The 25,965-nt window shown below is 38.2% G+C and overlaps 1 protein-coding gene across 1 annotated transcript; it reads left to right on the top strand.

Moving 5' to 3' along the window:
* The first annotated feature begins 4,402 nt into the window (after window positions 1–4,402).
* On the top strand, window positions 4,403–24,924 carry NFAM1 (NFAT activating protein with ITAM motif 1). The gene is made up of 6 exons (XM_089526773.1): window positions 4,403–4,457; window positions 8,032–8,370; window positions 11,349–11,467; window positions 12,803–12,904; window positions 17,292–17,378; window positions 24,596–24,924. The coding sequence occupies exons 1-6, from the start codon at window positions 4,403–4,405 to the stop codon at window positions 24,659–24,661; spliced, it is 768 nt and encodes a 255-aa protein (XP_089382899.1). The 3' UTR covers window positions 24,662–24,924.
* Window positions 24,925–25,965: the final 1,041 nt, after the last annotated feature.

The raw sequence follows: 25,965 nt of genomic DNA, 5'->3' as shown, positions 1-25,965 counted from the left end.
ATGAAATGTAAATTCATTAGATAGATCCTTCCCTCTTCCTGCCATCATAACTAGTTACACAGCTACATTAACTTGTAATTTTTGACTTTTAGGCAACCACTTTTTAGTCACAAAAGCTACAACAATAATGCTAGCTCTGACAAACCAGTGCACTGTGCAGGCAAACAATGTCTGAGAAGGAAAGATAAAATGTGCAGTTTTGGGGAAGGTTTATTTTCTAAGATCAGTGCATGTGACAGACTGAGATTTTGTCTTGGAGTATATCATTTTTTTCTTTTTATTGTCATGTGAAACTGAGATGTTTTTGACAGACTAGTAGATACTCTTTCTTCCATAGTCACCTCAAATCAACTATTTTTGCATTAATTGGAATGTAGGGATTTTCAGTAGCTGGATCATTACTAGAGTGCAGCATCATTCAGGGACCATTCATTAGTTGGAGGTATTTTTGGGTAGCCAAATGTAATCTGACAGAAAACTCACATTTTAGTAATAAGGCTTTAAGAAGTAGGGCCTACAAAACAATTTTGCATTATGGAGTCCTGGTTAATATATCAGCCAGAATGCTCAAGCCTCTATGATCTTTTAGTGTTCCTTCTCTTAGGGTTCCCTACCCTATTATGAAAATCTTATGAGTCCCATAGGGAAAGCCATACTTCACTATTCCTGAAAACCTAATGAGTCCCCTAGGGAAACCCATACTTTGCTATTGTGCACAAATTTGATTCTCGTTTAGTGCCCCCACCCCCAAATTAGAATGTAGGCTATTTTTATCCTTTGGTAAGATGGTGTTTTCTGTCTAAACCTGCAGAAGAAGGGAAGAAACAAACATTAATGAGACAATTTTAATAATACTTTTTCTGAGACAAGAGTGCCTATCGTCAAATAACCTTCTTGTAATGCAGTAGCCTCATATGTCTCTTGCAGTATCAAAATTGTTATTGTGTGTTTGCAAAGTGTTCTGTAATACTGCAATTTGTAATTTGTATTTTATCTTAACCTTTAGTGCTAGATACTTTTAAGTTCAATTTGTAATGGAAAGCAGAGTATATCTGATAATTAAAATAATAAATTAATAGTGAATATTCATGCCTAATTGCACAGAACTTGGAAAAATATTTTTGGACTACAACTCTCAAAATTCCCTAGCTCGCATTGGTGTTGAGCAAACTGGGGATGGATTCTGGGAGCTATAGTCACCCTGCCCCCTAAAAAAATTCCCCAAGGTTTGTAACCATTGTATAATACAGATCACATATTCTAAGCCTAACAATCTTAAGATGGTTGTTCTTGTTAATTGCCCTTGAGTTGACTTTGACTCATGGTGACTGTGTGGATGAGATATCTCCAAGACTCCCAGTCCTCCAGTGCTCTGCTCAAGTCCTGCAGACTCCTGCCCATGACCTCCCTAATTGAGTCCAGCCATCTGAAATCTTCCTATCTTTCTTCTATCTCCAACCTTTCCAAACATTACTGTCTTTTCTAATGAGTCATGTCTTTTTCTACTACCCCTTACCTTTCCTAGCATTATTGTCTTTTCTAACAAGTCATGCCTTGTGATGATGTGGCCAAAATAAAAACAGCCTCCAGCCTTCTCTGAAGGTGCCAGTCAAGAGATAAGAAAAAAATAAATAAATAATAAAATGTTTATTTATATTTTCCCGCCTCTCTCAGATGGGTCAAGGTGGGATAACAACCTAATATAAATATACAACTACAAAACTCAACAATAAAATATGTAAACATTTAACCATTTAACAATTAAAAACAAGCTATAGTGGGAAGAAAGAAGAACATTAGGAATGGGAAGGGCAGCAATGAAAGAACTAGACAAGGCAAGAGCAAAGATATACAATTCAGCACCAAAGTTAGAATCATCCTAATGATTCTAACTAGAATGCTAACAGGGAACAGAGAAAAGGCAGAATTACCCATCACTTTCTTTGCCTCAGTGTTCTCAGAAAGGATGGTCAACCTGAGAATAATGGAGCAGAAGACAGAACAGGAAAATTTCAGTACAGAATAAGTAAAGAGATAGTACAGGAATACCTTGTTAATCTAAGTGAATTTAAGTCTCCAGGACCAGATGAACTACATCCAAGGGTATTAAAAGAACTGGCAAATGTAATATCGGAGCCATTGGCAACAATCTTTGAGAACTCCTGGAGAACAGGAGAAGTCCCAGCAGACTGGAGGAGGGCAAACGTTGTCCCCATCTTCAAAAAGGGGAAAAAAGAGGATCCCAACAATTATCGTCCAGTTAGTCTGACATCAATACCAGGAAAGATTCTAGAGAGATCATTAAACAGAGAGTCTGTGAACATTTAGAAAGCAATTCCATAATCACAAAAAGTCAACATGGGTTTCAGAGAAACAAGTCATGCCAGACAAATCTAATCTCTTTCTTTGATAAAATTACTAGCTTGGTAGATGAAGGGAATGCTGTGGATATAGTATATCTTGATTTCAGTAAGGCCTTTGACAAAGTTTCACATGACTTTCTTGCAAACAAGCTTGTAAAATGTGGGCTAGACAAGGTAACTGTTACATGGATTTGTAATTGGTTGACTGGCCGAACCAAAAGGTGCTAAAAAATGGCTCCTTTTCATCCTGGAGAGAAGTGATCAGTGGGGTCCCACAGGGCTCTGTCCTGAGCCCAGTGCTATTCAATATCTTTATCAATGACTTGGAGGACAAAATTGGGGGAATACTTATCAAATTTGCAGATGACACCACATTAGGAGGAATAGCTAATACCCCAGAGGACAGGCTCAAAATTCAAAATGATCTGAATAGACTAGAAAGCTGGGCCAGAGCTAACAAAATGAAATTCAACACGGAGAAATGTAAGGTACTACACTTAGGGTGGAAAAATGAAATGCACAGATATAGGATGGGTGACACCTGGCTGAATGAAACTACGTGTGAAAGGGATCTAGGAGTCCAAGTAGACCACAAGTTGGACATGAGTCAACAGTGTGATGCAGCAGCTAACAAGGCCAATGCAATTTTAGGCTTCATCAATAAAAGTATAGTGTTCTAGATCAAGAGAAGTAATAGTGCCATTCTATTCTGCTTTGGTCAGGCCACCTGGAATATTGTGTCCAGTTCTGGGCGCCACAATTCAGAAAAGACATTGAGAAACTGGAGTGTGTCCAAAAGAGGGCGACTAAAATGGTGAAGGGTCTGGAAACCATGCCCTATGAGGAACAACTTGGGGAGCTGGGGATGTTTAGCCTGGAGAAGAGAAGGTTAAGAGGTGATATGATAGCTCTGTTTAAATATTTGAAGGGATGTTATATTGATGAGGGAGCAAGCTTGTTTTCAGCTGCTACAGAGAACAGGACCCGGAATTCTGACAGAACAGGATCCTGACAGTAAGGGCTGTTCAGCAGTGGAACACACTCCCATGGAGTGTAGTGGAGTCTCCTTCCTTAGAGGTCTTTAAACAGAGGCTGGATGGACATCTGTCAGGGATGCTTTGATTGAAAGTTCCTGCATGATGGGGTTGGACTTGTGGTCTCTTCCAAGTCTATGATTCTATGATTCTAGGGCATCTTGAGAAACCCAGAGCACTGTAGCAGCACATTCTGAGAGACTGTAAAGGTAAAAGTATTTCCCATTGGCAAGTTTGTCAAGTCATATCTGACCATAGGGGGCAGTGCTCATCTCCGTTACTAGCTGAAGACCCAGCGTTGTCCAAAGACGACTCCGATGGTCATGTGGCCAGCATGGCTACACTGAATGCAATTACCTTCCCACCGAAGTGGTACCTTTTTATCTACTTGCATTTGCATGCTTCTGAACTGCTAGGATGATAGAAGCTGGGATTAGTGACAGGAGCTCACCCCGTCATGTAGCACTTGGGCCTCGAACTGCCAACCTTCCGATCTTCCCATCGTAGGAACTGGTGTCTTAGCCACTAAGCCACCACATCCCTACTACTGAGACTGTAGTGCCTCACTAAACTATAAATCCTAGGATTCATTAGGATCATTCCATTCCTGCTAAAAGTTGTATCAAACAGATGTAGCCATGGATTATAGATATACCATTACTTTTAAGTTCTAGCACCAGCTAGCAACTCTAAGACCACTGAGAGAGTTGGAAATTCTTAACTTATAAACTCAAAGATGGAGGGGAAGCTGTGGAGATACTGGTTTGTAATGTTCTAAAATAGATGCATTTCTTGTCCTTGCCTTGTCCTTCCTCCATAGTAGAACAGGCTGAAGAAAGCAGAAAGGACTGAACAAGGAACAAACTATCTGAACTATTCTTTTGTTCCTCCTAAAGCTGTCCCTCCTACCTCAAGAAACAGGAAGAATGAAAGAGAAAGAGGGCCATTTGTTAGTAAGAAGAACCTTGGAAGTTTTCAGCCAAAATGTTCTTTCTGGATGCTGCCATGGCCTCAGATTTGTCCATTGTGATCTTGCTTCTTTGGGGTGTGCAATGTGGAGGTAAACTAACATTATATTCCTTTATTCTCTCTTCTATCCCACTCATACACTATGTAAATGCTTTTTAAGTAGTATTTTAGTCAGTAGCCTCCAGATATTTCTGTTGAATGTTTCCTTCTCTCTTTCTCTTACATACATGACTTGCCTAAGAAATCCATATATGAATCCAATAAGGCAGGCTGGCAGTGATAACTCCATATTACAGGTGGGGGTGGGAAACGGTTACTCACCTAAGGATTCAGTTATGTACCTACTTACCTGAAAACAAATTCCATTAAATTAAATGAGACTTGCTGTTGCATAAATATGCATAGGTGTGTGTTGTAAGTCTGCAGTCCTAAAAAATATTACTTGGCAGCAAGCTCATTTGATGTAGAGAAACTCAGTTCTAAATAAACATGCATGGTATTGCACAGTGAAGGTATAGAAAGAATTAGCAGAGAAGCTGAGATCTGAATTCAGTTAATACTTCTGACAACAATGGTACTTCTACTTGCATCAACAGGGCTGAGGTATTTTTATACAGTGGGCCCTTAGTATCTGCTAGAGTTTGGTTCCAGGAACCTTCAGGATCCAAAATCCATGGATGCTCAAGTCCTGTTAAATACAGTGGCATATTAAAATGTTGTCCCTTATATAAAATGGCAAAATCAAGGCTTGCTTTTTGGAATGTATTTTTTAAATATATTTTTAAACTGTGGATGGTTGAATCTGTGGATAAAGAATCCATGGATATGGAGGGCTGAGCGTATTCTGAGTATTTTTTTTTAAAAAAACATGCATAAATGATATTTTGCTGAGGGTCAGCTTGAAAGTATATCTCATTTTCATTGAGTTTCATTATGTTTCTCTCTCTCTGCAGCATGATGACTCACCTTGATTGTTATGTGTGTGTTGTGTGCCTTCAAGTCATTTCCTACTTATGGCAATCTTAAGGTGAACCTATCATGTTTTTTTTTTGTTGCAAGATTTTTTCAGAGCAGGTTTCCACTGCCATCTTCTGAGGCTGAGAGAATGTGACTTGCCCAAGCATGGTGATTCACATTAATTGTGCCTGTTGCTAGATGACAATATTGCCAGTTCACTAGTGCAATTTACTAGCTCCTGGTTTGTGTGGTATATGTTTATGGACATAGCTAGCAACTTTAATACACATACCCCACCCCAGATTTTGAAAGGCTGACCTACTTAATGTATCCTGCAGTGTGAGCTTGGAACTTTTGAGAAAATATTTATCATTCTTAAGAAGAAAAGTATAATGATTTCAGTGAATAGGTTCTTTGATTCCTGTTAGGTACTGTTCATGGATTCATCAGTAGAAATGAATAACTAATCCTTATGTGACCCTTTGATGTGTTTACAGTGGTGAGATATCTTCAAAAAATTATGTTAGAAGAGACCCACAGGAGTTCCATTAGTACACAGCCTCACAGAGCACTGGCAAATAACACACATTGAGCATCGACCTACTTAATGTATCCTGCAGTGTGAGATAAAAATAGATGCTATGCTATACAAAACAGCCACTTTTGAGAATCTCTTCCCACCCCCATTGTCTTTCTGTTGTTAGACTGTAATATACTATTCCTGCAAACGGAGTAATCAGGCCGCTTCCGCCTATTGCTTTCCACATACCAGAATTTCAGACAAACTCTTCTGAGGGAGAAAAAAGAGGAAGCCAGTGGTTTCACAGATGATAATTTCCCAAAGCACTTGAAGTAACATACACACATATTTTGTTAATAGACTCCATCTATCATTTTAAACATTGGTATTCCAGTATAAACAGCAGCAAACCCAGTTCAGCACAGTCTTTGCCTGTTAGTGGACAAAGTATTATCAGCACATTTTGCTGTATGCCTGCTTTTCACCAAATGTGTTCCAGGTTGGTCAGAGATGAGAATTCATGACGAATGAATTCAGAAAGCAGAGAGGACTGATTCATACTGTACCCCAGTGTATAGCTTCTACTTGTGGAAGGGTATGGAAACAAATCTTGACCTTACCTTTCCAAACAGCATGTAGAATATTTACTGTTAAGTTCTTAGTTGTTGTTGTTGTGTGCTTTCAAGTCATTTCCAATTTATGGTGACCCTAATAGCAGCATTTTCTGGGCTGAGAGTGTGTGACTCGCTCAAGATCACTCAAGATTTCCAGAGTCATAGTCCAATGCTCAAACTACTGCACCATGTTGGCTCACTAAGTCGTGAGTGCATGTATTCATTTACAAGTACATTCTGTCAACATCACACATGGAAGCTTTCATTCACACAATTTTCTACACACTGTGGCACATAAACATGTGAACACAAGGCCTGCTTCCATGTCCTACTGAATATAAAGTCAGAGTGTAATGTAAACTGGCCTAGAGTAAGAATTAGTGTTAGGAACTCATTATTTCAAATCAATAAAGATATGGATTAATCTGAAAATGTGGAAACAAAAAGGGGCAATATAATCAAATGTCAACTAAAGTAATTGACTTACATTCAATTGCATCATAAAATCTCTCCAGAAGTCAGTTGTTTAAGTTATTTAAATTAATTAATTAAAGGGCCAATAAATGTTACACTATCCTGTTGTTTCTTAAGCCAAACCGTTTTGCCTTGGATCTTTGCAAAACTAATTTTCCTTTTTTAATAGTCTGTTAGGATTGGGGAATTGCAAAGTTTAGATCACAAGACTCAAACCACTTACTCAAGAGTAGTCTCAATGGGAGGAAATGGGGTTAAAGCAAATTTGAAGTTGGCACTCTCTGTATCCTCCCATACCACATTTCTACATTTCTACAAATGTTAACAGAGGCGTAGTGAAACCAGGCATGTCTTTATATCTATAAAATCTGAAGTCCAGAAGCTTATGTAAACACCTGAAACATGGGAGAAAGCAAAAAGAAATAAAATACCATGGAAACATAATCCAGACAATTTTCTCATCTACTCTTCATCTCAAAAATGTACATATCCAAAGATTCCAAGCAGTCTTTTAAACTACACAGTTACAGCACTATGATTCTACTTTAACTGTCATGGCAACATCCTATAGAAAGCTGCCATTTTCAGTTCAAGGAGGTGTATTCAATATTTAGCTAGACAGCTCAAGTGCCTCTTCAAACTACAAACTCCAGAAGTCTGATTTTAGGTGTTCCTTGCTCTCAGAAGCTCAAAACAAGGATGGAAAGTGGAGTAAAATTCTGGATTGTATTTCCCTCCCCTCCACATTCATTGTAGTGAAACCTTTAGTGTAGTAATGGAACATAAATGATAAATGTCAATTTAAAATCTCCTTAATTGCTAAAACTGTCCATCTTTCATTGTCAAAAGTAATTAAATTTGATTTTTAACACATTATTCTATGCTGCAATGTGGACAAGGGCTTAATTTTACTGCAGTAATTTGTGATGTAGACAGCTCAGCCAATTGTCATTTTTCTCTTAATAATGAATTTACATGTTGTGATATTTACCTTCTTTCTGTATGTAGGATATAGGTACATGCTAACAAAAAGTACTTTGTCTGCTTTGTCCCATTCTTGGGTAATGTTGTTAAAACAATCACTTTTTATTTAAATTTAGCAGAATCTCTTGATGTTCAAGACACATCTTTAATTCAGATCGCTTTTGCCAATGAAACAGTTAAAGCAACCTGCAAGATTACCATGATTTGTAAACGAGAACATGCAAACTTTGTAATCAGTTATTACCGGAGTGATCTAGAAGGGAAGGAAATCACTATCTATAAGTATGACTATAAAACTCAACCTGCATGCAGTGTGAACACAACATTCAAAACCAGGTACATGCTTCAAATCACCCCTACTCAGCATGCATCTGTTACTGGTACCTACTACTGCAAAGTTGAGTGGAAACCATCAACAATAAGAAGAGGGTATGGGACGTTTATCCTTTTCAGAGGTAAGTTGAACAACAGCTAGTTTGGAGTTCTGGTAGGAAGGGGTTTTCAGCTTTCCTGCATATGAACATGGACAAGAAATAAATGGATTACAGTGTCCAATTTTAAAAAATTACCGCAAACCTACCACATTTATTACAGTATAAATTTTTTCAGGTAACAGTCACATTCATTCAGCTGAGCAGCCACCCAGTTATCAGTTCTCTGGATAGCTTTTCTGAACCACAAACACAATAAATATATCCAGATGCATCACATTTTGGGAGGAAAAGGGGGGGGGAGAGATGTAATTCCAATAAATAAATAAATAAATAAATAAATAAATAAATAATATTCATAATTGTATAATTAAATTAAGAAACAAAAATGTAAGCTAGTTATCAAATCAAGACAGTTACATCAAAAGATAAAAGGTCTTGATATTTTGTAAATTTGGGAGACAGACTGGAATACACTAGCTAAATGTCAGAAGGAAAACTCCATGCTTCTGGTTCAGCAAGATATCTACCCTGATCTGATATTCTAGGATTTGTCATCTTACTTTTATTGGTGGTAGATGGTATCCAAGCCCAATTCTAACTGTCACATTTCTTTACAGTACTGTACACACATGCACAGAATCCTAACAAAATATGGTAATCAAGACTATGATTCATGTCAGCAAGAGGAAACAAGGGTATAGGAGCAATTGTCAATCCTGATTTATTGGCAGTGTCAGGTTCATGCTCCAAGAAAGTCTGGCAAAGTCAAAGGTCATACTAACTCACATACATACTCACTAATTCAATGGAATTAATGAGACATAAATTAATCTCTACTAATATGACTTATTAATTTCAAAGGGACTTAATTGTGACTTGAGTTGGGCCGAAATGATCAGGGTCAATTGCCAGGAGATTGTCTAGGAGGGTTGAAAGCTGGAGACTAGTGATGAGGTTTTATGTTTTTTTCTTTTGAAAAGTGGGAGTAGGAGTAACAAGGAAATGATCCGGGAAGCAGGCAATAATTGTGAGGGAAAGAAGGATAGAAATAGATGCTTTTAGCAACAACACTCCAGAACCTGTAGAAAACATGGGAAACCTCAGAGAGAAAAATAAAAGTTACTTAAATTTAAAATTGCATTTATTAAAGTGAATAAGCAAATAAAAAAGTATTGTGAAATCCCGACATTTTCTTCTGATGGCAAGGTTAAGCTTTTTGCTCTGAGACAGAGCTGAGGGAACTGAGCAAGTGTCTCACAGCAGAGGTCAAATTGACCCTCAAAATTAAATTAGTAAGTTTTGCTCAGCAGCCTAGTATGCAGACTGGATTTTGTTTTATTTGTTTAGGTCAACACAGCTGCCACATGTTCCCTTTTGCTCAGCATTAACGCTATGACAGAATATATATTTTTGCTGGGAGCAAGAAACATCCAAAATCTGTATTATGGTAATACCTTTATTAAACCAACCAGAGGGAAAAAGTACAAAATAGCATCTCAAAAGAAAAAGTGTCACAAAGGGTAGACGGAGGGGAAAAGAGGAAACAGAAATGCTCTAAATAGACTTGATCCTCAAAGCTTTATATACCCACTTTATAAGCAGTGCACAAGAGTCAGTACATATTCATGTGTGACTCTGTCAACTGACATACTTTTGTTAAGCTGCAGATGGGCTATACTTAGCCTCAACATCTGCTGAGAATAAATGTGCATGTTGTTTTGTGATTTTGATGTTGGGCCTGTTACAAGTAGTACACTAATATACAGTCTGGATTTTGGGGGGGGGGGATTGTTTTGGTTAGAACAGCTACTTCTATGTTCCCTTTGGTTCAGCATTAACCCTATGAGAGAATGGACAGTTTGCTGGATCATAAGTAAGGTTCCAGTCAGGAAAAATGTTTTTAAATTTCAAGTTGACAAAGTGGTTTTGTAAATCTGGGGAAAACTGTTGACCCCTAAAGAGTGGCACATGCTTCTTTATTTTAGGCCAAGCTTTAAAGGAGCTTTCCAAAGTGCTGAATCTATTTTAGAGATAGGCATGTTGGTTGGCTCTTTTAATGGATTCAGGGCCTCACTAACATAGAATCTACTTGCCAGCACTGCCCCAATGCCATTTGTAGTGCTAGAGGGGAAAGCAAGTACAGTTGTCCCTCCCTTTTTGTGGTCCATGGTCTCACTCTTTGTGGGAGGGACAAGTGAGGAGGGACAAAATGGTGGTGTGCACCTGAGCACGGCCCCACATGCCCACCTCGGGTGCATGCACCATTATTTTCAATGGAACTCAAATATTTGCGAGTCACCATTTTTGCATGGGAGTCCAGAACGGATCCTCCACAAATTGGAAGGGGCTACTGTAGATTATAATGGGTGGAATACTATTATAATACGTGGAATGCAATTTATTCACCCCCTCTGCTCTTTACAAGAAGTGGAAAGAAAGATACAAGTAATTACTTACCATGATAGTTTTGTATTACCTACAGTATCAGAGCCAGTGTGACTTCCAATAAAGGTTGCTGGGAATTAGTAGTGGGAGGGTCAACTGTATTTAGGATTCTCAGAACTTTTCAATGGATTGTCTGATGGATAAATCCAGATCAAATAGAGGAGGGATAGGGAATTATAACCCTCTAGATGTTGTTGGACTGCATCTCCCAGCAGCACTCACCAGTGCTGATGCTGGGTATAGCTAATGGGAAATTCTCCTTCAGCATTCTCCTTCCTTGGTGAGGCAGACAAGAAGCAATATTCACATGGGGTGGATGTACTTTAAAACAAACTGGCTCTCAGATTCACCTATGTGTTCAAAAGAAAGATTATTATTCTGCATTATGTATTACCATTGGCCTACATGGTTATTGTTATTAGGATCACTATTGTTACTAGGATCACTAGGATCTTCTTCTTATGCATATTAATATTAATTCTATAGATTTTATTTGAGAAATTAAAACCTCTAATTGAGTTTTGAACACTTTTTTACTGTTTATTCCCTTGCAGAGAAAGGGTATTTCCTTGCAGAGAAAACTTCTACTATATGGATTTGCCTCATCACTGTCATCATTATTTTGGCTGCTTTAAGCATAGTGGGAACCGTCTTGCTGGCCTGGAAGAGAGAGGTATGTTATCAAATATTTTCCTCCTTAACTCCATTATGTTGTATTTGTTACTACATATCAGAGGTTTGCTACATAAATATCTCATAGTTTATCCCATCATTTAGAATGAAGGTTATTACATGACATAAATAAATCTTAGTTGACAAATCCAATTACTTGATTAAAGCCCATCAATTAAATACCTTATATACTCGATTATAAGTCGACCTCATATATAAATCGAGGACAGGTTTGGGGGCCTCTGAAAGAAACAGCAATCAGTCACCCAGGACTCTTTCTGCTTGGCTCCAGAGAGAAATAAACCCCTTTCCGCACTCTTGGGGAAATCTGAAAGAGCTGCTATCACATTACCTTATTGACCCATAAATAAGCCGACTTGAGATTTTGGGGTCAATTTTTTGGCATAGATTTTTCGACTTATAGATGAGTATATACGTTAGGTGAATTGATTAATTAATGTTTCACAAATTTATATATGATTGAAATTATATAATTTCTGACAGAAATGTTCAGCTGATAGGATTGTTCATATAGGTGAGAGGTTTACAGCAACCCTTAAAGCAGACATGGAAGTCCTATGAACCTTCACAGGCACTTTTTTTTTTTTTTTTTTTTGCAATCCTGAGCCCTTTCTAGATCTTTCTGAATCTCCCTTCCTTCCTAAAATTCCAAAAAAAAAAAAAAGTTTCCTCCATTTGAAGAAATCTTCAAGAGTGATTTAGTCTTAAAACAAAGTGACCCATCTAAATATTGTTTTGCCTATTGGACCTTGAAGGCCTCTCTACTTTCCCAGCTCCTCCTTATGTGAATTTCCAGCCACTTCTGGTTTCTCTTTGGGTGGCCTATAGTAGGTCTTGGGGGTCCAAAGGTGGTCTTATGGAGTTTGCCCAGCCCTGTTCTTTTGGAGAGAAAACCCTGCAGACCTGTGACACCTTTGAAGTGTACAGTTTTAGCATCCATATGGTAAATAGACAAGCAATTCTAATGCTGTAAGTAATCCAGAAAAAGGTAAGGTAGTAGCTCACATTTCGGATGTTTGAAATGAACAAAGAACATATGCTCTGCTGCCATGGGTAGCAAGACTGTGCTACATGCCACTAGCTATGGAATATTGCATCTGATTCCCACATTAAATGTGTGGACAATCATTGAGTTCTAGTTGTGTTTAGGCTGGTGTCTCCACAAGAGACAAATATGAATTTTACTTGCATTCAAAGGGCTTTTGAACAACTTGGAATAGTTTTAAAAGACAAAAGTTTGGAGAGACTCCAAGTCTCATAAATTTGGGACTAATGTGTCACCATTTGCTCCTATTTATTACATCCTCATGAAAAGGTGGTGTGGCCCTGGAAAAACCGTGTCAAGAAGTGCCCAGATAAAAGGCCAACACCTCAGCACATTTCAAGCAGCCTGGAGCCTCCTGAATCCATGTACACTGTGAGTATCTGTAGCAATTTTTTTATCTCCAAAATGACATTTTGCAGAGAGGGATTGCTAAACAAAATTAATCCAGGGGCAGGAGTCACAGTGCGTTACAGGCTAAACTTGGTCTCACAAGGAAATACAGAAGTTGGAAAGATCATATGAAAAAGTTCACTGTGTGTGTGTGTCTGTAAGGTGTAAGAGAGAGAGAGATTGTTACATAAGACTACTAGTTGTATCCAGATACACAGCATATCATCCATGGAAGACTGCCTACTGAATCCTGTAGCTGCAATACCTAGTATATACTCAAGGCTCTGAATCAGCTGTCATATGATTCTGGCAATGGCTATGAAGAAAGAATATTATATAATAAAAATGAGAAATAATGGGATAGAGTTGACTAGTTCACATAAGCTATGCTTTTGCTAAGTTGATAGACTAAGCAATAATAACTTTATATACATAATTCATATTTGCTCTGTAGATATTCTAATAACATATTAGGTCATTAGAGAGCCAGTGTGGCATAGTGGTTTGAGTGTTGGAGTAGGATACCAGGAGACCAGGGTTCAAACCTCAGCCCAGCCATGGAAATTCACTGTGTGGCCTTGAGTAAATCATACTCTCTCTGCTTAAGAAGGCAGCAATGGTAAACCCCTTCTGAATAAACCTTGTCGAGAAAACCCGAGGCTAATGTCACCATACATCTGAGTCAACTTGAGCACACATAATCACAACATTAGATAGATATAATATCTGTAATAGATACTGTTTTTTGTTTTGTTACTGTTAACTGACCTAGAGTCGATCTCGATCCTTGACAACCCTGTGGATGAGATATCTCCAAGACTCTCTATCCTCCATAGCTCTGCTTAGTTCATGTAAACTAACACCCATGACCTCCTGAATACAGTCCATCCATCTAACATGTGGCCTTCCTCTCTTTTTACTGCCTAGCATTGTTTTTTCAAATGAGTCGTGCTTTCTTATGATGTGTCTGAAGTATGACAGCCTTAATTTTGCTATCTTGACTTCCAGGGAGATTTCTGGCTTTACCTTCTCTAGGACCCATTTGTTTGTCTTCTTGGCTATCCACCATATTATCAGCACTACATCTCATATGAAGTTATTTTCTTCCTATCTTGTTTCTTAATTGTCCAGCTCTCACATCTATACATAGGGAATACAATGGCTTGTATGCTTCTAGCATTTGTGCTTAGTTGTATATCTTTGCAGTGTAGCATCTTTTCCAGTTCTTTCATAGCCGCCCTTCCCATTTTAATCTTCTGATTTCCTAGCTACAGTCTCCGTTCCAATCAATGTTTGATCCCAGGTATGAGAATTCTTTTCCTATTTCTATTTCCTCATTGTCTAGGTTGAATTTGTGTAGATTCTCCATAGTCATTATTTTTGTTTTCTTTATGTTCAACAGTAAGCCTGCCTTTGTACTTTCTTCCTTGATTTTCCTTAGTAGTTGTTCCAAGGTCTGTGAGGTTTTCAGCTAGTAGTATGGTGCCGTCTTATTATAGCATACAATAAGTCATACAAATTCCATGAAAACCAATGTTCTTTATCACAAGGTAATATCACACTATGGACTCTATTGCATGGGGTTAAAAGAGCAGTTTACCTTTCTTGAATTCAGTGCTAATTCGGGAGGCAGCTGGGGCCTATCACACATAAATTGCCACCAAATTGCTGCCTGGGTCCATCCCAGATGCAGCCCAGGTTGTCTAAGCTGTTTCAACAGCCATTTTTAGAAGCCGGAAACCTCTGTTATCAAAAAGGGGCTGTGGAAGTGGCTTAGATGACCTGGGCTGTATCCAGGATGGATCCAGGCAGCAATTTGGCAGTGATTTATGTGTTATAGGACCCAGCTGCCTCCCAAATTAGCACTGAATTCAGGAAAGGTAAGCCGCTCTTTTATCCCCATGTGATAGGGTCCTATATCACATTAGTTCAAGGGGCAAAAAATATTTCAATGATTAAGTAACATCATAGTGTCATAATACTTATATTCCAATGAATCTACAGTCAGTGCTTGTAATAGTGTTAATCCATAGTCAGATCCTCAGCCGATATTTATAACTGCAGTTAGTCTAAGGCCCCTCAGCCTTTTTTTAGAGGCCTTAGACTAATTGCAACTACCTTGAAGTAGTGTGATATACTGTGATATTACCTTATGATAAAGAACATTGATCTTCGTGGAATTTGTAAGATTGTGTTCTGATATAATAAGACCAAATTTGTAAGAATAATGCTATAGAAAGCTTATATTTGATGATTATTTGTAAAAGAAGTATATTTCAAGTTCATATTTCTGAGGTTCTTCTATCCGTTTTTGTATACATATCCCACCGTTTTTTGTTGTGTTCCAAGCTTAAAGTCTGCATGCTGACTGTGCTTCTTGAGTCCCTTCCTGCACTGTTGCTTTATTTTCCTCCTTTCCTATTCTTTTTGTTATATTCACAATAAGAGGCTTGATTTTGGGGACACGCTGCCCATTGAATTGAATGGTAGGAAACTGAAACCATGACCGCTTGCTCTTTAATTTTTGCTGCATCACTGAGCCATTCAAATCTTTCATCTACTGTTCATGCCACCTGTCTGTCCTGCCTGCTAAGGCTCCTCCCCATCTTCCTGTTGCCAAGGGAACTATCACCATGACCATGGCAACCAACCATTACCATAAACATGCACAGAAAAGTCTGCTGTTCGATTTTGGGTGGGAGACATTTGTAGCATCAGTCAATCTGATGTGCATTTTTAGTAGCGAGATGTTTATCTTTTTTCATGCGCTTATTTGCAGATGTAGTTTCTGCTGCTGTATAGTCAGAGGGCAAAGAATAGCTTTAGCTTTGGAACACATTGCTCTAAATTGAGGAAGCTGTGAGCATAACACTGTTCTTTGGCTATACTTTCTGCTGTGGGGATGGTGAGGTGGAAAGAACAGCCCAGATGCTTTACACCTCTGTAGCCCTCTCTATAGATACATAACAGGCACCTGAGACTTGCACATATGCCTTCTCCAGAGAAATTGCGGGGATTTAGCTTTCCCTGAAATGGAGAGTTATGCTATGTAATGCAAAAAACTAAAAACTATATATTAAAATCATCCTATTCTGTTTTTTGTCTTTAGCCACCAAAGGTGTAAACACAGGTACTAGATAGAAGTGAATGAGCCACACTGGAAATGGTGACCTTTATTTTTGAGTAAACATGTATAGGTTTGCAATGCTTGTTATTCAGCTCTAACTCAGTATCAGCAGGAATGGATGATTTCAAATTTGCATATTTAAAACTATGATTTATAGTACCAGGATTTTTAAAAAAATATTCCACGTGCACAGTTCCCCCCTCATATTAAAAAACAGGCCAAATAGGCATAAAGTATGCTTTACTCTTTGGCAGTTTCTCCACAGAAACCAGTAGCTCTAATCTACTATACAGCAACAATGAATGTATGAATCTGTTCCAGTTCCTTAACTAACAGGACAACTCTATTGGAAACAGTTCCCAGAAATGGCGCCCTCTGGAACCGAATTGGGATGCGATGGGAACGCGCGGCGTCGGCGCACCCCCGTGCAATAAAGTCACGTTTTGGGCCCCATCCGGTGCCCATCGCGCTCCGTGCGCGCCCCCGCTCGCCCCCGTTAGAACGCGCTGGGGAACGGTTGAAGCCCCATGCGATAAACTTAATATATGGCTCATCCAGCAGTGCAAATACCAACTCAGTGACTCTTAATCAGGGCAAGAGCCATTCCTGATACTTCATCAAATTTGTATTCCAAAAGTGGTACTTCTCTAAAATTGGACTTCAGTTTTTACCAAGATTGTCTGATAAACACTGCTAAGTGCTTAATAATTTACAAAAGCTTATGATACAATTTATTTCTTGCAGTTAATCTCAAAGGTGCTACAAGATTCCTTTGTAAAGTTAATGGATGTACCTGTAGTTTCCCTTCCATTTTTCAACTGCACTTCACCAATTTTCAAACTGCACATTTTTTTCCAATTACACTTTTCTGTCCACCTCTACGCCAATTAACCTTAATACTTAGCAACCAATAAAGGCTTCCAAAGGGGGTGAGCCAGAGCCTGCCTGTGAATGTTTTCACAAGGTACATCTATCATGGACAGTGCTACTGGAAACTGTTGGCAATACCAGCATTAAGCCTTGAAATGGGAGAGTCAATTGCCAATTTCTGGTCTAAGTGGATATGGAGAATACTGCTACATGACATCCTAAGCTACATTTATATGTGCATAAGAGAGAATATTCTATTAATGGGATCTCACTTTAAAAAAAATTGCTAAGAATTATTTATTTGTATTTACTGCCTGTCTACAATGCATATGTTTGCTGTCCCTTATTCTCTCTTATTCCTATTCTCTCCAGGACTTACAACCTCATCAACCTGACATCTATATGGACTTTCAGAAAAATTTAAGTAACCCATCATACACAGGGATGTCTAAAACTAAGGTGAGTCAGACATTTTTGCCCTTGCTCCCTTGAGGGGTCCTTCTTGGATTTAGCTGCTACTGTATAAAACCATATCATTGGGATGCCAAGGGAGAATGGGAGGGATTGTACCTCTGAGACTTTCTTCAGAGTAGGAGGAGTGATGGCTTTACTTGACTTTGGCAAATGAACAAGTTGACAAAGATGTTTTGAGTTTTTATTGTTGTTTGAAACAGATTAACATATTGAAAAATCAGAGGAAGACAAAAATAATTAAGTGGAGGCTAGATAGATCTTTCCTTTGCTTTGATGAGTTTCTTACATCACTTACATCTACTCTGGGAGCAATATTACTGGAGCCAGTGTTGTCACCCACAACAACAGAGGTGCATTCACTTGGTCTTGTAACGTAACATGATATATGCCATCCTATGCCAGAAATGCTCTCTACATTTTATATTGGACAAACAGAACAGACTCTACACAAGAGGCTAAATGGACACAAATTAGACATTAGAAGTGGCAATATCCAAAAACCAACTGCAGAACATTTTAGCTTCCCTGGACATACAGTACAAAATGTAAAGGTCACAGTCTTTGAACAAGAAAATTACAAAGGAGGACTAAAAATAAAAACAGCTGAATTGAATTATATTCACAAATTCCAATCCATTAGCAGAAGTATGACTAAAGACAACGGCCTCATGATACATTACATGTATTAATACAAGAGTCCTCATTACTGCACATGTAACAAAAAGAATCTTCTCAGAGAAGGTTTTGAACCCAAGGAAAATGTCTTTAGGTAAGCAGATGTATTGTTTTCAGCTTTTCACACATTAATACTAACTGACCACTATGTTGATCTGAAAGACCGCTATCACCTTAAACATCCCATTGAAAATTTGGGACAAAGGTCATGATGTGTATCTTTCTAGATCATATTACATTCCGTACCACGTCCACAACTGGGTAAATATGCTTTGTATTAAGAGGCTTGGATATCACTCTGTACTACATCTGAAGCAGTAGCGTCATTGGGTGGGTGCAGGCTGCTCCGAATGACACTCTGGAAGGGAGGTGACACTCCAGAAGAGGTTGACACCCAATCAGTCCCTGGCCATCCTGAGGTCCAAGGTGCTGCTCCTCGGCCTTTCCCAGGGACATGTGGGGCATTTCCTGTCATCCCAGGGTTCTCTCCCTGGCCTTTCCAGAGGATACGCAGGGCATTTCTCACCTCCCCAGGTCCCGGGGGCTCCTCCCAGGCACTTCCCAGGGTTGCATTGCTGCTCCCTGGTGCCGTGCGGGGAATTCCAGCTGTGTGCGTGTGCTTCCGCATGCACAGGAAGTCCTGCACTGGACATCCCACCCCCATAGCCCCTCCCCCCGCCATTACTGATCGCACCGAATTGAAGAAGTGGATTTATATCCATAAAAGCTGATAATAATATAAAAAACAATTAGTTTTATTACTTTACTTTATTACTAGGGATCTCGAATTATTTTTTTTAGAAATTAAAAATACAAGACTTAGAAAAAGATGCTTGTTTTCTGCCGCTCCAGAGAATAGAACCTGGAACAATGGGTGCAAGCTAGAGGAAAAGAGATTCCACCTAAACATTAGGAGGAACTTTCTGACAGTGAGAGCTGTTTGACAGTGAAACACAGTCCATTGCAGAGTGGTGGAGTCTCCTTCTTTGGAGGTTTTTAAACAGAGGCTGGATGGCCATCTGTCAGGGGTGCTTTGACTGTGAGTTCCTGCATGGCAGGGGGTTGGACTGGATGGTCCTTGAGATCTCTTTCAACTGTATTCTGCTTTGGTCAGGCCCCACCTAGAATATTGTGTCCAGTTCTGGGCGCCACAATTCAGAAAGGACATTGAGAAACTGGAGCGTGTCCAAAGGAGAGCGACTAAAATGGTGAAAGGTCTGGAAACCATGCCCTATGAGGAACGACTTAGGGAGCTAGGGATGTTTAGCCTGGAGAAAAGAAGGTTAAGAGGTGATATGATAGCCCTGTTTAAATATTTGAAAGGATGTCATGTTGAAGAGGGAGCAAGCTTGTTTTTTGCTGCTCCAGAGAACAGGACCTGGAACAATGGATGCAAGCTACAGGAAAAGAGAATCCACCTGAACATTAGGAGGAACTTCCTGACAGTAAGGGCTGTTCGACAGTGGAATGCACTTCCTCGGAAGGTGATAGAGTCTCCTTCCTTGGAGGTCTTTAAACAGAGGCTGGATGGCCATCTGTCAGGGATGCTTTGATTTGGATTTCCTGCATGGCAGGGGGTTGGACTGGATGGCCCTAGTGGTCTCTTCCAACTCTACGATTCTATGATTCTATGATTCTATAACTCTATGATTCTATGATTATAAGGAGTTTTTCATACTGGGACTGATTTCAACATTAAATAGACATTAAGGGGCATTTAAAGTATCCCACAAATGAGGTGGAAATAGCGAGTAATTTTGCAAATGATTATCACATGCAATTGCGCAAATAAAGTGATATCGGAAATGCATTGTGGCTGAAATCCCAAAAGTTATACGATGTGCATTAATGCTTCTTTGTGACCACTTTAATGGTGGGTTTTGTGTGATGTCGTGTGAATTGTTATGCGTAATTACGTGATTTTTCTGGGATATTCATGGGATAAATTCCTGATCTCCTACTTGTGATAAACTCATTAGAGAAAGGAGCATATTTCAAAGCTTTGTTCCACTCAGGTTCTCAGTTTGATTAGTGAATGGAAGTGCTGTGTTGATCTTTCTCAGCACAGGAACCTACTGCCTTATTGCTTGACATAGACCTTTAAAAAACCATTAAAAGGAGGAAGAAGGGAAACAGGCAGAGGATTGAAACATCCTGAAGATGGGGAGGGAATGAGGGTTTGGGTTCACTCCCTTCAACTGACATGTCACATGATGGCCAAATGTACTATAAAATTTTGCTTTTGGAAGTAGGAACAAAATATCTCAGAATGCTGAAAAAAAGAGAAGAGCCCAAATATTCTGCAAAATGTAAAATGTAAAAGCAGGAAGTACAGTAGAAAATACTGGCCTCTCTTAACACATTTGACTCATCTCAAAGAGCGTAGTGTTGATTATGTAACTACTTCAGCATTTATTTGTCTTTCTATCGTATTATGAGTAAATGCCAGTTAGATGCTTTCACACCACACAGCTATAGCATTATGCTTCCACTTTCTTCCATGGCTACATCCTATGCAATCCTGGGGATTGTAGTTTGGTGAGGCACGAGTGCTCTCTGGATAAAATACTTCTCCATAAACTGCAGATGCCAGGATTTCATAGGATATTGCTGTGGCAGCTAAAGTGGATATATAGTGATGTAATTGTGTAGTGTGAAAGGGCTCTGGGATGTTTAAGACTACATGTTGTAATTATACTAGTCCTATAAGGCATTCAGATTACTTATGCAACAAGGGACAGCAAGGATAAGTGCACTAACTTCATCCTCCTCAACACTGTCATAAACTGACAGAAAACATCTGCAGTAGGAACATTTTTCTACTCCTGCAGTTTTCTTTCTATGATCCTGATTATAACCCTGAAACATGAAGAGGTTCTGGATTACACTACTTGTATGAGGTGTATACCAAATAATGAAAAAGAGAAAGTGCCCTTTTTTAGAGGAGAGAGAGGCAGCAGAAGCAGTGTTGGAAGCTGAAACCTTCTGGACAGCTAGAATTTAAATAAACACATGTTTAAATAAAAATGAAATCTTAATTTTTTTAAAATAGCAAAAATGTATAAGATTGATGAATAATTTGTTAGTATTTTGTTACCCCCGTATGTAAAATATTTCTATACTGACATTAAAATCACAACGAAGTACCAGTGCTTGTTGTTACTCAAAAAATTACCATGTTACGTGTGAGTAAAACTGTTTTTATTCTGGCAAGCTTTTGAGAATTGATTTTTCACGGAAAATAGGCATTGTATAATATGCTGGACTTTATTTGTTGTTGTTTTAATTTGCTTTAACTTTTCAAATGTTGTGATGGTTTAACATCTCATTTTGGGGGAAAGGTGGGATATAAATCCTCTAAATAAATAAAAGCTTGTATGCTGGTAATTTTTTAACTATGTTTGTTTTATTTGTTGTAAACTGCTTTGAGTCCCACTCTGGGAAAAAGGCAGGATATAAATAAATATAATGATGATGAGGATGATGATGATAACAACAACACCTTTTACTTCCAAGTTCTCTCTCTTCTCTCTGCATACAAAAAAACAAAACAAAACAATTCTTGGATGAGCTAGTAGATATGTTTGCACACATAAATCTGGATTTTCTCAGTAATATTGAAGGTGTTTAAAGATTTTGCAGTAGTTTAAAGATTTTGCAGTCTTTCAAGCTTCCCTGAATTCTTCACCAAATAAAACCAGCATGTAGAGCATTAAACAATGATATTGTGTAGACTCTTATATTTTTTTATACACTGGATCACATATACAGTTAGAATCCCTTGTACAGTATTTTGCTTCTTCCAAAACAAGGCTTATTTCAATATAAGCTAATTCTTCTAACTCAAGTTAGAAAGAGAACATTTGGGCTTCATTGTCATTTTTCTGGTTTCTATGTTTGGCTCTGAAAACGTATAAAGGTTGCCAGAGCCTTTCTCTTTAAACAAGACCAATTGGAATGCCAGCTGCTTAATTTCCAGATTATGTCTATATTGCTCATGCGGCCAATTTGGATGTTGGTTGTGCTTTGAAAATAGCAGATGTGGAGTCAACTGCATCTCGGCTTAGCCACAGAAATTTGTGAAATAGATCTCGCTCATGCACTACAATGGATTTTAGAGTACACATATCAGAGTGCAAGGGAGAACCTGGGTCATTGCTTGTTATCATGTTACATGGTTTGTGTGTATGCAGAAACATAAATGAAATTCTCACATCTATCAGAAGAAAGTAGTTTTGAATTGCCACTTGACAGTGTCAAGATAAACAATGCGCTTCATAAATTTATGTGGTGAAATTGGGGAAAAACACAAGTGAGGCCCTGAATATTTTTAAGTGAATGGCATGTGTGTATGTGCTTTCCAGTGGCTTGTTGACTTATAGTGACCCTACAAATTTCATAGTGTTTTCTGAAACAAGGAGTACTCAGAGATGGCTTACAGCACCTGGACTGCCTAGTTTTCCAAGTTCAGATGGGATCTGGTGCCTTTAGGGCATTACAGAATTATTACAAACAAATAAATGTCTAATCCATACTAAATACAACACCTCCATTATAGTCACACACTCTCTGTTGGCTTTCCTGTCATCATGATGCTCAGTTGTTGTGGAGATGGAAATGAAATACAGTGGTAGAAATCCTATTTGAAACTGATCCTATTTCTGTCAGCATGCTTATACAGAAGTCTGGGAGGCTGAAAGTGGCAAACTGGGTGGTAGATGATTTTTCCTAGGGCACCCCTATGGTCAATCAGTAGCCAATGGGGTTCAGGGAGGTGGACCTGCATCTAGAAAATGGAATGCTATGACCCCTTGCTTTCACATGGTTTCTGGATAAAAGCTGGTTTCAGCTGAATTAAAATGGACCTTCTTGAATTTTATTTGATTTTTATAAACACCGAACCCTACATCAAAAATTACATTATCATCTATGAACCACACAGTAAAAATCACATATCTGGATCTCCAGCCTCCCACTCCTGCTTCCTATGGAACTCCTATAGAACTCCTGTTCTGTGTTCACTTTTAGAAAACTAGTTAATAACTTATTCTGGCAAGCTTCTGGTTGAAACTTCTTAATTGCCAATATTTGCCTGAGATGCTGGCCCTTTTGGGCTGATACATATTTATGATATTTTTAATAGCCATTTTTAATTGCTTTCCTGTTTTTATGTGTTTTTATAATGTGCTTATTTGTAATTTTGTGCATTACCCTGAGGGCTCATTGCAGGGTATATTTTTTAAAAAATAGATTTTTTTAAAGAGAGTGGTTCAGACCTGTTGATCTGTAATTGAGCTACTTAGGCGTACAGAAATAAATTTATGAAGAGCATTGTTTATCTTGTGAAGACACAGGGGGAGAGGACTGCAGGCAATAGCCCAAAGAAAATATGAATAAGGAAAATAAGTAATATTCAGAAATAGTTTTATATGGCTTTTATAAAAATTGTGTTTTGAATTTTAACATGTTGTACCCCACCTCGAGCTTTGAGGAGAGGCACAAAAGAAATAAAAGTACTACTACTACTACTACTACTAAAATATGATTATGTCAATACCTTGTGAAGACTCCCTTCTATGTAGCACAAGATCTCTGTAGGGGTTCAGGATGCAGGCCAATCTGAAAGGCCTATCCCTAGATATCCATGGATCAAGTAGGCATCCAGCACACTTATGGATGTGAATTTGTCCCTTAAAAGCTGATTTTTAGAAAAGCAAAACCCAGGAAGGATGCAGTAAAATCTACAAGAGAAACTGGGAACACATCTCAAAATACTGTACTAAAAAGATGGCATTTTTATTAGCTGAAAAATCTGTGTTGTTTTTGGATGCTTTTAAGCCCTCTTCAGAGGTCTGTATAAAACCACAAAGAGATAATATCTAAATATATCAGATTGTATTATTATGTGTTTGAATCATTATTATGTTTATATTGCCTGTAGCCTGTACAAACTTAGGCTCAAAACTTTAGAAATTTCTGAGCCAAGAACCAACAATGTTTGGTCCATAGGCTGAAAATACTTGGGGCTTTTCATTCCATAAAAAGAATATCATTTTTATAACTGCTGTCCTTTTTGATACTTGGAATGAGAGGATGGGTAGGACTCTCAATGCAACAATTTTAAGACATTCTGTCTCACTATTTTCTATAATGTTCCTATCTGAGGAGGGGGAATATTCCTCTGCCCAGTTTCTTTAAGGTTTGGGGAGTTAAATGGTTAAACTATACTTAAACTACAGTGGAAGTAGTGGTTGGATTCAGCACAAGATGCTGCATATGCCACAGTGCCCTTCTGAAGGTCTATAAGACCATGGTGATGGTTGTGCTGATGGCTATTTTCCATTAAGGTTACATTCATGTTGAGCAGTCATTTCAGAGCCTGAATGACTATTGATAACCTGTGTCTTTTCTTATATATGAATAATCTGTATCACTATTTTACATACAGTAGTTGCTATGTGTCCCATTCTCTTCATAATAAAATTACATTTCTTCTTGTTTTCACCAAATGTTTTATGTATCAACAGGACATCCAAGGAGAAATCCAAGATGTTTATGAGAACAATAGTACAGATGTGTACGAGAACATCTAAGAAAAGAGACAGCACTGTCCAGTTCTAACTTCCTACACAGTTGAAAAGAAGGTTTTGAATTCCCATTGTAATTAAGCATGAGACAAGCACCCTGTTGCAAAAGGACATACTGTACTGATATTAGTTTAGAACAGAAGCCTGGGAAGATGGCTGGAAGAGCCTAGTACTGTACTCTGTAACATGAATTCTTTTCGACAAAGTAAAGTCAGCTAATAAAGTGAGAATGGGAACAGGATGCAAGAAGAGAGAGTTCTTAAAATGAAAATGGAATCTTCTCAGCTTACCATCATCATTTGTGATCTCACTTCCAGGGAAACCTATTTAGAAGAATTAAATCCTGCAAACAGTTTTGCCATTACAGAATCCAAAAAGGATATCTACAATGTTGTGCTGACTGTTAAATGTATCTTTCTTGATTTTTACAGATTTTATTGTACATAGTGACTGAAAGCATCTTGATGGGAAAGACTTTATTTTTGATGCTTTAGATATTGCTGTACTTTTAAGCTATTCATTATGTTTACTAGTTAGAGTAATAGAAGACTCAGCACCCAAGAGGTTACACTTGTGAATTTTTCATCCCTTATTTCCCTTTCACCAATGGAAAGGAAGAAAAGAAGTCTCACCTAATCTATTGACTAATTTGATATAAGCAATGAATAAGAAAGCTTGGGACACCATGCCTCAGATTTAATATATGAAAACACATCACTTGGAGAAAAAAATCATGCTGACCTACTGGTTTCTTTCAGTTTTAGACAATGTACTATATTTGGAGAATAGTCGCTCTCAAATGTTTCAGATCCAGGTCTTTATGTACAGGTTAAAGTAGCTTTAAAAACTTACCTTATTATTATTCTCAGCAAAAAGATGTTGTTTGTGACTATGAGCCAAAGAAAATAGTTTTTGTTTGCTAATCTTGAATTGAGGTAGGAGGGATAAGCAAATTACAAGCTTTGATTTATTCAATTTACAGGCTGTTTTTACTTTAAATTTTAAAAAGTGCACAAGCCTGAAGACAGGTGTAATTTTATTTTTGCTATTGTTGATCAGCTGCTCTAGGAGCCTTTTCATCTTAATGCTTAAAATGACAATGTGGTTCAATGTTAATGTTTTCAGGTCCACTTAAAATCAAACCCCAAGATGGGATGTGCCAGTCAATAAAAGCTTACAATTAAATCTGTTTTTCACTGTGTCACTATTGAACAAAAAGACACTACTCAGATAAAGGTTCCTTTTTTGGTAAGAGTTGAGATATAGTACATATGTTGTCCTATAGATGAGTCACCCCAGGTTTTTGGGAG

This window comes from Sceloporus occidentalis, unplaced genomic scaffold (genome assembly GCF_023333645.1).
Source record: "Sceloporus occidentalis isolate IW3139 unplaced genomic scaffold, rSceOcc1.0.p SCAF_5, whole genome shotgun sequence".
NCBI classification, from domain to species: Eukaryota; Metazoa; Chordata; class Lepidosauria; order Squamata; family Phrynosomatidae; genus Sceloporus; species Sceloporus occidentalis.
Note: the sequence above shows the minus strand (reverse complement) of the source record. Positions and strands in the feature narration are given on the sequence as shown.

What these genes read in the sequence shown, in the direction of transcription:
- NFAM1 (XM_089526773.1), top strand. Translation starts at nt 4,403, where the DNA reads ATGGCCTCAGATTTGTCCATTGTGATCTTGCTTCTTTGGGGTGTGCAA. An exon ending in TTGGGGTGTGCAATGTGGAG is followed by an intron (nt 4,458 to 8,031) that starts GTAAACTAACAT and finishes ATTTAAATTTAG; the next exon opens with CAGAATCTCTTGATGTTCAA. An exon ending in CAGGGATGTCTAAAACTAAG is followed by an intron (nt 17,379 to 24,595) that starts GTGAGTCAGACA and finishes ATGTATCAACAG; the next exon opens with GACATCCAAGGAGAAATCCA.